We start from the raw sequence: 15,000 nt of genomic DNA, 5'->3' as shown, positions 1-15,000 counted from the left end.
GAGAATAACCACCGCCAACCAACCTTCCGACGAGGGGTACGACATATTGGTCAGATGAGCGGAGGAGAGTGCATAGAATGCAAAATAAGAAAAGGGGGAATAATCCTTTGATCCTCCGAAAACCCTTCTCCCGGTCAAAAGGAAGAGATAATGGAATCAGTTTGATCAACCTTCGCTTTCCCCGAGAGAGAGAGAGAGAGAGAGAGAGAGAGAGAGAGAGAGAGAGAGAGAGAGAAGAGTCAGTCCTTTCAATGTCTCTCTACGTTTTAGTTCAAGAATAAACTAAGAATGAAGCACCTAAATTCATCACAAATGACTACATTCATTTGCATTTCAGCAAGGACAAATACAGTGATATCAATACAAAATTTACAACGAAGATAACTCCGAGAGAAAAAAATCTCACAACGGCAGAAAAAAACTTTCATTCATAGTAACTTTCCTCAACCCCCACCCCCCGCCCCGCTCCCCCCCCCCCCCGCCCCCCCCCCCCCAAAAAAAAAAAAATATCCCATACAAACATCTGAAATAAACTTAACGTGGGTACAGAATTCCTCAAAGCCCCCCAGAGAGAGAGAGAGAGAGAGAGAGAGAGAGAGAGAGAGAGAGAGAGAGAGACCCACACAGTCATCGTGACCAGCAAGCGGGCAGGGATGTCAAGCTGTGGGTATATTGGTTATGCCAACCGCGTGGACAGGGCAGGCAGTGGGGGGCATAAACTTATGTGCTCCTGTCCTAATAATAATGATTAAGAATTCCTTTCGTGTAAGATATCGAATGCAAAGAACATCTTCGTGTGGGACTACGTTAGACCTCAGCTATCTACACGTGGGGAAACCACACACACACAGCGTTATAAAATTGAACGATTTTCTAAATTTCAAAATTTTAAAGAAAAATATATATATATATATATATATATATATATATATATATATATATATTATATAAATCACCCGCTTGGAAAAATAGCAGGATTAGTTACATATTCAACAACTTCCAGTTACGTGCATTTTTGTGACAAAACGTCAATATGCAAATACGCGGAAAAATAATTGAAACGGGCAATCATAAATTAAGGAAAAAATATAACGTCAATACAACGGATATCTGTTTTATATGGATATATATATATATATATATATATATATATATATATATATATATATATATATATAAATGTGTGTGTGTGTGTGTGTGTGTGTGTGTGTGTGTGTGTGTGTATTTTTTCTCTTCTTATACACACTGTTTCCATGAAAATGAAGTTTAATATAATACCTAACGATCTCTATCTCTCTCTCTTTCTCTCTCAAACGATAATATAAACACATACTTATATAGTCACAGGGGTTTTTAGCCTTCCTGGATAATTGTTTATACCAAAAGAATAATGGAGCAAAATAAGACCACATTACCAATAATCCAAAGACAAGAAAATGAGTAGTAAAATAATCATTAATATTTTTAATTACATAATAATTAGACGAATTACAGCAGTAATTTTCGTATAACTTTACCACAAGACAAATGAAATATTTCTGATGCACGCGATGCAATTCGCTAAAATTTGTCGTTAGCAATTTTTCAATTGTAAATACGAAAAGGTTTGGCTTTAATTGCGTTGCACAGTAATTACCATACGCATAAAATGGTTGCAAAAGATGCCCCTGGCATGAAAAAAAAGAGAATGCATATATCTTTTACATGGTTGAATAAAGCGTTTGTTTAACCGCAAAAAATCATTTCGCCTAAAAGGACAATTTAACACCTGAGTTGATGCACCCGAAAATAATTGACGACGAGGAGATGTATTCTCTCTCTCTCTCTCTCTCTCTCTCTTCTCCTCTCTCTACTCTCTCTCTCTCTCTGTATATATATATATATATATATATATATATATATATATATATATATAAATTCAATTTGAACATAATACAGCCAAATACACAAGAGCGCGCGCACATACATACATACATACATACATACTAACACACACGCACACACACACGCGCGCGCATACACACACACACACACACACACATACACACCATATATATATATATATATATATATATATAAATTCTACCATCCCAATTTCATAATAATTCACATTTTATTACCCAGTAAGGTTAAAAGAAAAAAACTCACTGTGACAACACCCTTACTCAATCTTAAAAACAATTTTATAAACCACCATCCACGGGATCGACCGCGGTTAGCGGGGAACGGAGAGAGAGAGAGAGAGAGAGAGAGAGAGAGAGAGAGGAGAGAGAGAGAGAGAGAGAACCCAGAACCAAGAATATTTTCTTGGAATATGAAGTATCATCAGCAAAACTCACCTCTTCCCTGAATCGTTTGACGATCTCTCCTTTTTCCCGATGATGCTGCCCACTTCCTGTAGAGAAAATAAAAAAAAAGGGAATTAGGTATTTATTTATTACAAATAAGTAGATAAACAACAAATAAATAAATGAGTGAATTAGTAAGCAAATCGGGTGACACTGAATTTTAAATGGGCGTGGCGTATTAGTGTTTTGAAGCAGGGTTACATTAATGTTTGAGTAATGAGGATGTATATATATATATATATATAAATATATAGATAATTATAATATATATATTTATATATATATATATAATATATATATATATATATATATATATTATATATATATATATATAGATTATATTATATATATATATTATATATCCAAACCTCCACACCTTTATCCTTCTTTATTCACTGAAGATTTCACCACAAAAACCAGACATAACGTCCTCTTGCTAACAAATAACCCCCCTTAAAAAAAACAGGGGGCGGGGAACATTCACCCCCACCCCCCATTCGCATATCTCTTACGCTCAAGGAGTTGCATTATGTATTTTTATTTCAGAATCACGAATAACAGAGAACAGAGTCTGAGATAAAAAAAAAAAAAGAAAAAACTGCCTAAGATTCCCAACGAAGAGAAAAGGGTCCTCAAGTCTTACTGAATAATTCTTGTCTTTTATTTTCTTCTCTGTATCTTCTTCTTCTTCTACTTTCCAGCACGCCCTCTCTTGTGTCTTCTCCTATCCCCTTCTTCCCCCCCAACACCCCCTACCCTCTTCTCCTTCTCCAGATCATCCACCCGAGTCTCCCCCTCCCCAACATTTCGTAGTGGACGGATGCATACCAACAATATCGGCTTTCAATATTTCCAGGACTCGTGCAGTATTGGAAAGACTACTGACTCTCTCTCTCTCTCTCTCTCTCTCTCTCTCTCCTCTCTCTCTCTCTCTCTCTCTCTCCCCTCAGGGAAAGAAAACAGACATATCTCGCTCTCATTTTCATGTCTCTCACGCATAGGCACAAATATTTTTTTATATGAAATTTCTTTTACTTTTCGTGGGCTATATATATATATATATATATATATATATAGTATATATATATATATATATATTTATATTTCACCTAAATCATTTTCTTATCTTTTTTCTTCTTCTGTTTCACATGTGGCTTATCTATATGGACGTTCGCTTATTCCTACTTTCCAACGGCGCCTTGTTGGACATCTCAAGCCGAGAGAGAGAGAGAGAGAGAGAAGAGAAATAACCCTTTCGGGCATGGAAAATATGGATATCTCCCCCGACCCATCGCCCCCCCATCGTCAACAACGAAAATCTCTCTATCTCTTCTATCTCCTTTCACCTGTCTTAACGTCCCTTCCCAAACCGAGGGAAAGGGGGAGGGAGGAGGGGAGGGGAGTGGGGAGGGAAGACCAACAACCTCTTCAGGAGGAGGAGGAGGAAGAGACATGTCTTGGTCTGATCAAAATTCAAGACGCTTTCATTTGCAGAAATCCAACGGCATCATGTCCTCCACCCCCTCCTCCATCCCCTCCTCCTCCTCCCTCAACCCCTCCCCCTCCCCCCCTCTCCCGCTCGACGTCATAAAAGATCCTTAATAAAACATAATCTCAGATCACTGCTAATAATTATCTGATATTGGAAACTGCGCTTCAACAGCTTTGTAAGAGAGAGAGAGAGAGAGAGTTTCCTGTCAGATTATGAACTTGAAATAAAAAAAAAAGACACGACTAAATCGTTTTAAACAATATAGAGAGATTTCCATAATTAAAAAAAAAATCAAGAAACAAATAACTGATGGAGTTACATCGCTAGTTCGATGTACTTCTTAAAACAAGAAAAAGAAAATGCAATGGAATTATAAAAAGCCCAGCCCATACGAGACTTATACAATCTTTAATCAAATTACAAATTGCCGAGGAAAATAACAGCCAATAACAATCATACATAATCAATTATTTCCTCCAACAGAAATGTTTCAGGATAATTAGTCCTAACTTCTGTCTCTTCTGAAGTTTTGGCTTCAGAAGTTCGTATATTTATTCTTCAATAAATATACCAATTTATTATGAAATTAACAAGAATTATTTGATAAATAAACGCCGATGGTTGTAACTGTGTCCCATGAAAGATGCCATTCTCAAAATGTAATCACGATAAGCTTTCAAATCACGGTGATCAAACCAGCGCATAATATCGACAGAACCTCCAATGTGGAGAATATTAATAACCACGAGACGGGAAGATAAAAATTGATACTGTCTAAAAATATAAAAATAAATATGTGAAGCCGAGTCTGGGATTCCGAGAAAAGATGGCAGGAGGTAGATACAAGTGCCCAGAAACGAAGCTTTGAGGAAATGAAGTGGGGAGATACGCGGAAAAAATCAGACGGAGGCAGGAGGAGAGGAGGAGGAGGAGGAGGAAGGAAATAGAACAAGGATAGAGATACGTAAGAAAAAATGAGATAGATGAAGAGTTGGAGTGGGAAAAATTAACACAAGAAAAATGAGACAGACGAAGAGTTTGGAGGAGGAGGAGGAGGAGGAGGAGGAGGCAGGAGGAGGAGGAGGAGGTGACCCGGTTTTTCCTCCTCGGAGGTGGTCTCCGTGTCGCAATCCAACTTCGACTTCCCAACTCCGACCTAACTAGGGCGAGCTCTCGCTAGTGATGAGGTGGCCCGTGGAGGACTTCTTAAGAGTCCTCCAGTTCAACAAGGAGCCAGGTGAGGAAGAGGGGGAGGGGGAGGAGGAGGGAGCAAGGACAGGAGGGCACTGAAGGACCTGAAGGACCCTCCCACTTACACACATAGCCCTTCTTCAGCACGTACACGCCCTTCTTATGCCCTCCTTAAACAAAAAAAAAAAAAAAAAAAAAAAAAAAAAATCGAGGACTACACGACTGCGATACTAAGAAACAGGAAGAGATCGAGGAGGAGTAGGAGGAGGAGGAGGAGGAGGAGAGAGAGAGAGAGAGAGAGAGAGAGAGAGAGAGAGAGAGAGAGAGAGAGCATATATATTATATATAAAATTTCCAGCATAAACGCACGAGCATGGGCTGTGTTGATATACCTAAGATGGCCCCTCAATTAGTTTGATACAACAGAACTCGACACGACAGGTCATTATATCAATCTGATTTTCAGAGAGAGAGAGAGAGAGAGAGAGAGAGAGAGAATTTTCCTAAGAGTGGTGACTGCGGCCGATATTAATATACAGGAAACTCTTCAAGTTTTGTTCAAATGTCGTCTTTTTACTGAGAGAGAGAGAGAGAGAGAGAGAGAGAGAGAGAGAGAGAGAGAGAGAGAGAGAAACCAGAACGTGACTGTCAAATTTCGCAGTTTCTTTATAAACCTAAAATATAATAACGAACGCTGTCAAACCCACAAAAAGAATAACTCTGGGAAGTCAACTGTGTGCAAGAACTATAAGTTAAATAAAAGCAGAGGATGAGAAGTCTCTGACCTCTATACGCATGCGCGAGAACTGGAGCACAACAATCACAGTGCTTTCAGTAAAAGCTCAGACACGAGGCCAGCTAGAGATCACAGAGGAAAGAGCTGCAGAGCTGCTTTATCTCATCATCAGAATTCAGTTTAATGATTTCCAGTATAAAAAAAAAAAAATTGGGAATCAAGATGTTAAGAGCGAATTCCAATTACACAGATCTGGTGGTGATGGCGGTCAGCGGAATTCTCATAGGAAATTCTGGGGACTACAGAACGTTTCAGAAAATTAGGACTTGTGTAAATTGATACCGCACGCACCTTTAATTATGACACAATAAAACCGGGGCAGTTCAGCCTCAAATTCATTTGGGGACACACGGAATCATGGATATACGTGAAACCTTTAAACACATACATAATTATCACTGAAATTTCTTTCATGATTTACGCTAAGCCGAAAAATGTGTGTAAATATTCTAGTCTGGAACGTGTAAAACAAGGAAGAGCTCTCTCTCTCTTCTCTCTCTCTCTCTCTCTCTCTCTCTCTCTCTGAAAAGAAGAGGTAATAACTTGGTTCTATGCCGAAAAAAAAGAAAACAACACATTAAATACAAATTCAAATTCATATTTAGCAATGAGAACGTAATGGACTGAACTCTTAAATATCAATTCCATTAATAATGACACGCCAACACTGGCGATTAAATAATCATCTACATGCCACTGCTAAAAGCTACATTGATGAATACAAGAGCTAATGTATATTCAAATACACAACTAACTATCTTATGATTACAATATACATATTACGCGTATATGCTAAGCAAAGAACGGGAGTTACAAACTAACGTCAATAAATTGATATGGTATTGGTAGCTTACAAATACGTCATCACAATTTACAAATACATCATAAAAAATTAATACTAAACAACGTCACTTATTCTATACATAACGGGAGGCTGAATAACATATATCACCAGTAGCGTTTCCACAAAGGCCGTCTTTCATTAGATTCATTGGAAATCTATCTCGACTCGATCTATATATATATATGACTGACACGTGCACGCTTATACTTAAAGACCGACTCTCTCTCTCTCTCTCTCTCTCTCTCTCTCTCTCTCTCTCTCTCACAAACGGAAGTAGCAGCGTTCGATCCCAGAGATAAGCAAGGGGCGCGTGTCGTTGTTATTCTATTGTTGCTGTTGACTTAAGCATTGAATTATGTACCTGCTGGTTAGTCGATTGTCCTGAGTGCAGCTTAGCGAGAGAGAGAGAGAGAGAGAGAGAGAGATCCAAATTAAAAATCGGATGACATCGGCAAGGTATATAGCCCTCTTAGTCTACAGGGTGTGAAAGCACACATCATTGACTTTCTATCCTCTCTCTCTCTCTCCCTTTATTGTATTTCCCCACTTCTTTCCCGAACGAACGAAAGGGGGGAAGAGGCGGTAGGAACACGGGACAGTCGACTACGACGCCGACGACGCATCTGATAAAATCCTAATTTAAACTGTCGTGGCCGAAGAAAAATCAATATTGCACAACAACAATCGTACATACATCTCTCTCTCTCTCTCTCTCTCTCTGTCATATTCAACGATATCGATTTGTTTCGTTTCTCATTAGTACGGGAGATTCCAGCGGTAGAAGCCCATTCGAATCTCTCTCTCTGAGAGAGAGAGAGAGAGAGAGAGAGAGAGAGAGAGAGAGAGAGAGAGAGAGAGAGAGAATGATGATGATGGCAATAATCATTTTAAAAATAGGACACGAATCACAGGACATAATAACGGAATGAAAGAAGGGGTTAGGAGCATTACAGAAGGGCCGGCCAGAAAAAGGAAGCAGGCCAGGAGGCCAAGGTAGGAGGAAGGTAGGAAAAGAATGACCTGGACGGATAAGATGCGGCTATCGTCAGAGGGGAAGGATAAACGGAAAAATCACTCTTATAAACATATGTAAGTGAGAGAGAGAGAGAGAAGAAGCGAGTAGAGAGAGAGAGAGAGAGAACTGCACGAGAGAGGAGGGAACCTAATAATTGTCGTTCGGCATATTCTGCGCATTTTCTGGTTGAGCTGGACTTCGAATTGGCGGCCTTCCTAATTAAGCAGCAGCAGCAGCCAGCCTCGGCCATCCCATACCACCTCGCCTGCCCCCTCCAACCTAGACCCCCCCAACCTAACCCCCAACCCCCCCGGTTCCAACCAACGCTCCCCTCCCCCCTATTCCCAAATTTCCCAATAATCCCCTTCATGGCACGACCTTTGGTTCCACATCTCTTCTACCCACACACACAACACACAGCAACACACACACAAGCCACACACTCTACATCTCCTCTCTCTCTCTCCGCCGGCACCACAGTCATTCCAGGGTCCCCCTGAATCAGCTTTTTCTTTTCTCCGACCGAGTGGCCCCTAAAAAAATCTGACTTGGAGGGATGGCAACCCTTTAATTTTCAAACACATTTGGGGGGGAAAATGACTCCCTTTTCATCCTGCCATTCTTAGCGAAAGGTAATTAAAAAGGAGTTTGGATAACCAAGACAAAAAAAAAAAATTACAAAAAAAAAAGTTTAAATAAATAAGTAAGATATATATAAAAAATCACCTAAGATTTTCTTTGATTTCCTGGTGGTTGGTATTGGCAAGTATACTGATTGGTAAGACGTTATTTCCAGCGATTGGGATGATCAGAATTTTAATATCAAAACCCCCCCCCACAGGGGGTTTATTTTAAATATGTAAGGATTTAAACCATAATAATCAATAAGTTTTCTTTTATTTCCTGGTGGTTGGTATTGGTAAGTATACTAATTGGTAAGACGTTATTCAGCGAAGTGATCCGAATTTCGGAACTCCCAAAACATTATTTAAGAACAGAAAAACAAGTAAAAAAAGGTTTATAAATAGGATTGAATATAAAAAATCAATAGGTTTACATATTTAGTAAAAAAATGGTTCATAAACAAGACTGAATATAAAAAAAACCAATAGGCTTTCGTATTGATTTTTTGGTGGTTGGTATTATCAAATACATTGATTGGGAATACGATATTTAGTGAAGTTACTATCAGGATTTTTAAAATCCCAAAGCAGAATTACGAACAGAATTATGATATAATTTTAAACATATTTTGAAATTAATGCGGTTCCAATCTCACTTCATTGATTTCAAAGTACATTAAAAAATATACGTCAAAATATATTGTAAAATATATTCCACTTATATTAAAGCTGGAAGTAGCTATTTTTATTATCACACGTGTTTCATCAAAGGAATATGATTACAGTATTGATAAAAAAAAACATTACAGACAGTAATAAAGAAAAATATTAGTCTCAAATAATTGAAGCGATAAAGATGTGAACCAACCTATTAAAGTCTGCCGAATGGTTTCCCAGTACAAGAAATATTTCCCAATTCACAATAAAAACTCAACATCATCAACAACAACAACAAAAACAACAACAACAACGAGCAAAAATTACCCCGAAACACGACAAAACTACCTAAAACACCTCTTTTGCATTCGGCAAATCACAAATCAGGGAAAAATTTCGGGCGAGAGAAAACTGCCTGACCCAACAGCACCAACACAAAGTCTGTACCTTTATTCTTTTTTATCTTTACATCTTTTATTTTGTCTTTTTTTCACCTTTTTTCAAACTTTTATTTTTATTTTTTAATTTTTGTTTACCTTTTAACCTATATATATATTTTTTTTACCTTTTTACAATTTTTACTTTTTTTTTTACCTATATACCCTTCTTATACATTTTAAATTTGTTTTGCCTTTATAATTTTTTTATCTTTAAACCAATTTTTACTTTTTTAAAATTTTTACTTTTTTTTTTAATTGTAGCCCTTTTTTTTTCTTTTCAATTTCTTTTTTTAACTTTTCACATTATTGTATTTTCCTTTTATTTTTACCTTTTAAACTTTTTTCCGTATTTTTTTTTTACTTTATTTTACCTTTTTAATTTTCTCTTACCTTTTAAATTTATTTTTTTAAATTTTTAACTTTTTTTTACCTTTTAAACTTTTTCTTTTACCTTTTCAACTTTTTAATAACTTTTTTTTTTACCTTTGCAACTTTTTTTAACCCTTTGCAACTTTTTTTACTAATTGTTTTTTTTTTTTTACCTTTGCAACTTTTTTTTTTTAACTTTTATCTTTTTTTCCCGCCTTTTTATACCGTTTCTCCCTCCCAAGTAAACAACCACAAGATGCAAGGTGACACAAAAACAAGGCAGCGACAGGCAATTTGGATGCAGCCGTATGGAAGAATCTTCGCAAAAGTTAAATTGAAAAATATTGCACCTCCAAAACTGACGTTGGAAGATGTGGTTCACTGTGTGTGTGTGTGTGTGTGTGTGAGAGAGAGAGAGAGAGAGAGAGAGAGAGAGAGAGAGAGAGAGAGAGAGAGAGTTACGTGTCTGTGAAAAGCCTATGATCAAGGAAAGAAGAGGTGAAGACCTACATTGCTATAAGCTTATAGCTTATGCCGTGGGAAGCCACCACCAGAGATGAGGAGAGAGAGAGAGAGAGAGAGAGAGAGAGAGAGAGAGAGAGAGAGAGAGAACGGACTGGTGGGTTTGAGTAGACAGGGAAAGAAAGCACTGGCCAAGAAGCCTTACGAGAACTGAGCTCCCAAAATCCAACACCCCCCCCCTACCCCCCACCCTAGCCCCCATTCCCCTAAAACAACCCCTACCCTACCCATACACACACACACACACACACACACACACACCAACAAAAAAATAATGGTACTAAATAGAAACTCGACAAATAACATGAAAATATAAAAAGTTAATGCTAAAATTTTAAATATTAAATATTACTTGTATGAAACAGTTCTTAAGGTTATCCTTTTTATGTGTTAATAAACATACTGTTTACAAAAGAATATAATAATAGAATAATAAACTTGAACATTATCTCACTCAAGTTCAAAATAACCTGAAAGATAACAAATTTGGACGACCAAGTAATTTGACAAAAAGAAATTACCACATTTAAACATCGCCTAAAAACGGAAAATTTCATGTCCGTACATAACGAGTAACCACGACGATTATCCCACCATATATATATATATATATATATATATATATATATATATATATATATATATATATATATAATATAATATAATAATAATATAAAAAAAGAATCATGGCGGCCATCTTACATAAATTTCAATTCCGTCTCTTTTCTCCTTCAGAATTACAAGAGCCTTCAGGAAGAAGAATTATATACAAATATAACTTTGAAGAAAAAAACGATTACTAAGTTGTTGTTATTGTTGTAGACGTTAGGTTACTGTACCTATAAAAAGTCACATTTTTTTTATTTAACCTAAATACTGCAAGTGTGTGTGTGTGTGAGAGAGAGAGAGAGAGAGAGATGAGGACGACCCGACGAGAGAGAGAGAGAGACCGAGCAGCAGAAATATCTCGGGAGGGGGGCCCACAGGATTTGAACGAAGCCTTAGAAGCTTCCGGCGGGTTTCAGGCCTTATATAGGAAACACTATACACCTTTTCCCTGCCCTCCCCCCTCCCTAAAACCACCCCCCCTCTCCTACTACCCCTCCTCCCTCCTCCACCCCCCCAACAACTCCCCTTCCCCATAAGCTATGGTGCTATGAACAAGTTCACTTTCAGCCGCGGAAGGTCGTCTGGTGTCAGTTTGAACGATCAAGTAGCATGAACTAAAATTCCTGGAAGAAGAACGATTTGAAGTAGGGCAAATGCTGTTTATTTTAATTTGCGAATTGAAAGCTAAGGAAAATATGAACTGAAAGGACATAACATTAATATAATGATGGTTAAAAAGGATTATATAATGATGGTATGCAAGCGAGAATGACATAGTTACCCTCCTGGTGAATTTAGCACAAATGTTGTTTAGTTTCCTTTGCGAATTAAAGCATAAGGAAAATATGAAGTAAGAGGAACTAACAGTAATATAATGATGGTGAGAGAGAGAGAGAGAGAGAGAGAGAGAGAGAGAGAGAGAGAATTTATATTTCTTACTGTTTTGGAAAGGTCGAATTCCGTACAAAAGCAATTTCTGCGATTGTTTGAACACGAAACAGCGAAAGTTGACTATAACTCATTCTACTACTGCTTGAAGCAGCAGCAGCAGCAGTAGTGATAATAGCATTAACAAGAGCAGTATGGAATAAACAATATTAATACTAGTGCGTTGATATGATCCGCCTTTTCCTAAAACAGGATCCCCACACCGTCGCAAAATGGTAGCCTACCAAGAGTCTCAGTATATCTACGTCCTTCAGGACGAATAGGAGCTTCAGTTACATAACCCTTCTTATATCATCTATATCGGTTTTCATAAACCTGTTCAACTCCATCATATAATATTATTTATATCGCTTTTTATTAACCTGTTCAGTATCTTCATTTTACTCGCGTAGTTTATAACGATAAGACATTATACCTCAATAACACCAAGTTAAACCAATCTTTAGCGCAAAGGTCCTACTCCAGTGGCGACTCGGAGTGGCTGAGTGAAGATAGGAGTTGCAAAGGCAAGGAGTGGCGGAGTGAAGATAGGAGTGCAAGAGTGCAGACGTATACCTAAGTGTATTGCTGATCTGTTTATCGAATTACAAAGCTACCTTTACTTTTTCTCTAAGAGAGAGAGAGAGAGAGAGAGAGAGAGAGAGAGAGAGAGAGAGAGAGAGTAGAATTACGAAACTACCTTTTTTTATTCTCTCTGCGTCCAAGACACAGAGAAATAAGGAAGCAGGAGAGAGAGAGAGAGAGAGAGAGAGAGAGAGAGAGAGAGAGAGAGAGAGAGAGAGGTAAATGGGAATGTCAGCGAAAAAGAAGGACGCAATGCAGTCAGGAGATGATAAAAAAGAAATCTTTATAATGAATTCCACGTGTTCTTGTTTTCATCTATGTTAGCGTTTTATTTTTTCCTCATTCCTTATTTTTTTTATTTTTCACTGATTCCCTTTTCTCAGAGAGGTAAGCGATCGAAGCGACGTAACTATAATGATAATCATGATTTGGACGATACCAAAAATAGAACAGAGAGAGCGAGAGAGAGAGAGAGAGAGAGAGAGAGAGAGAGAGAGGCTCGGCCGACACACGTAAGTTAGGGGTGGAGGGGGTAGGGGGTGGAGGGGAAGGAGGGGGCAGCTGGTCATGACACAAGAGCTTCAGCAGGAGACAACGGCAGATTAAGTCCAGCGGAGAGGAGAGGAGGAGGAGGAGGAGGAGGAGGAGGAGGAGGAGGAGAGAGAGAGGAGCAGAAGAGAGAGAGAGGAGAGAGAGAGAGAGAGAGAGAGAGGCAGCAGCCAAAAGGAAAGGGGAAATACTCGGACGAGGAGGAGACCAGCATCTTTAGAACCCTCATCCCCAGGGTCCAAAGTGACATGCTACAGAAGAAGAAGAGGAAGAAGAAGAAGAAGAAGAAGAGGAAGAAGAAGAAGAAGAAGAAGAGGAAGATGGAGGCAAAGAAGAAGGAGGAAAGAGGACAATGATGATGATGATGATGATGATGATGATAGCCGCCGTAGGGTCACTTTAAAAAAGGGTAACTATCCCCCCCAAATTAAAGGAAATAAAAAAAATACAAGATCAGAAATAAAAAATAATTTCAAAACGGCGCAAAAATAACCCGACAGATTCTGATGAATGAGAGAAGAGGCGGGAGAATCAAGTGACATAACATCTTAATAGTTACCAAATCGAAAGGAAAAAACTTCCAAGGAAAATCATTTTGCGGGAAAATGCACAGCGGGATAGAAAGAAAAAAAACAAAATAAACAGCGCGGCCATATTAAGGCGACGCAAGAATAAGAGGAACATGGGAGGAGGAAGAGCCATTTTAAAGATGCTGGTAATCCGTGGATGATGATGATAGAGAGAGAGAGAGAGAGAGAGAGAGAGAGAGAGAGAGAGAGAGAGATCTGTTCGCGCACGCACAGTCCCTTCTTCCATAGGTGATTCAAAATACAGCTTTAAGAAGGCCGAAGTGATACTGCAAATCACAGAGAGAGAGAGAGAGAGAGAGAGAGAGAGAGAGAGAGAGAGAGAGAGAGAGAGAGGCGTTTATAAATATATACACGTTTCCGCATACGTGTTCTCACGGATATCTTATTCATCAATAAAAGTAAAAAGTCACAGTCGACGTACTTTCTTAAAATAAATTAGCATCGTAAAATGATCACTTCAATTCACAAAGATGCTTCTAATACCTTCGCAAATTAAGATGTGCAAACTTGAAGCCATAAATCATAAACTATGAAAAAAATTATCATTACTGGGACGGTGTTTAAAATGTTTGTAATATCATGTAGTTATTAAAAAAAAACATATGTGGATTATGGATGTCTGGGATCTTTGGATGAGTTTACAATTAAGCCACACATCTTTTGCATATATATAATTTTTATCTCTATAAAATGATGACAAAAACTGTTTATGCGAGGAACACATATTACCGGGATCAATAATATAAAAAAATGCAAAATCAATTCAAACAAAATTCAAAATTAATTTAAACAAAATGCAAACATATCTTAAAGAAAATGCAAAAATAATTCAAAATGCAAAATTAATTAAAAAAATAAGAGAGTAAATTTAATATTAAAAAATTCTAAATGATTAAAATAGTATGCATTCGCTCATTCGCTATCAAATAAATAAAATTCGCATTAATAATATTTTCACATCAAACTCGTCTGAGAAGAGAGAGAGAGAGAGAGAGAGAGAGAGAGAGAGAGAGCACGATAACAGCGGGGGCCACTTCCATAGGATATCTTATACGCCATAATGTGGAACCAGATTAACCGGTTGTACGAGAGAGAGAGAGAGAGAGAGAGAGAGAGAGAGAGAGAGAGAGAGAGAGAAATTTCATTAGATAACAGTGTTAAAGTGGAAAAAGAATAACATTATTACATACAGAAAGCAATGTACGTATATATAGAGACCATTTTCATATGAATTTGACAGAAAAACGTAAACTGGGATTTGAGTCCAAGCGGATGACGAGCGCTGTAGCCTATAGCCCAAGCGTAATTGGGGAGGGGGAAAGGGGAAAGGGGAGGGGGAGGGGAAGGGAGGGGAGAGAAGTTGAACACTGCGTGGGTGTTATTCAAATTAGATGACAGGGAAGAGGGGGGTGGGGGAAAAAGGGGTTGAAAATAGAAGAGGGA

At 38.0% G+C, this 15,000-nt stretch overlaps 1 protein-coding gene across 1 annotated transcript in view; it reads right to left on the bottom strand.

The window, feature by feature from the left end:
* Positions 1-15,000, bottom strand: part of LOC135207522 (poly(rC)-binding protein 2-like) — an 84,304-nt gene that overhangs the window by 43,377 nt on the left and 25,927 nt on the right. Inside the window, 2 exon segments of the mRNA XM_064239346.1 lie at positions 2,340-2,374; positions 2,377-2,395. Coding sequence (XP_064095416.1) covers positions 2,340-2,374; positions 2,377-2,395 — 54 coding nt within the window.

This window comes from Macrobrachium nipponense, chromosome 32 (assembly GCF_015104395.2).
Source record: "Macrobrachium nipponense isolate FS-2020 chromosome 32, ASM1510439v2, whole genome shotgun sequence".
NCBI classification, from domain to species: domain Eukaryota; kingdom Metazoa; phylum Arthropoda; class Malacostraca; order Decapoda; family Palaemonidae; genus Macrobrachium; species Macrobrachium nipponense.
The sequence above is the reverse complement of the archived record's forward strand: the minus strand, read 5'-3'. Positions and strand labels throughout refer to the sequence as shown.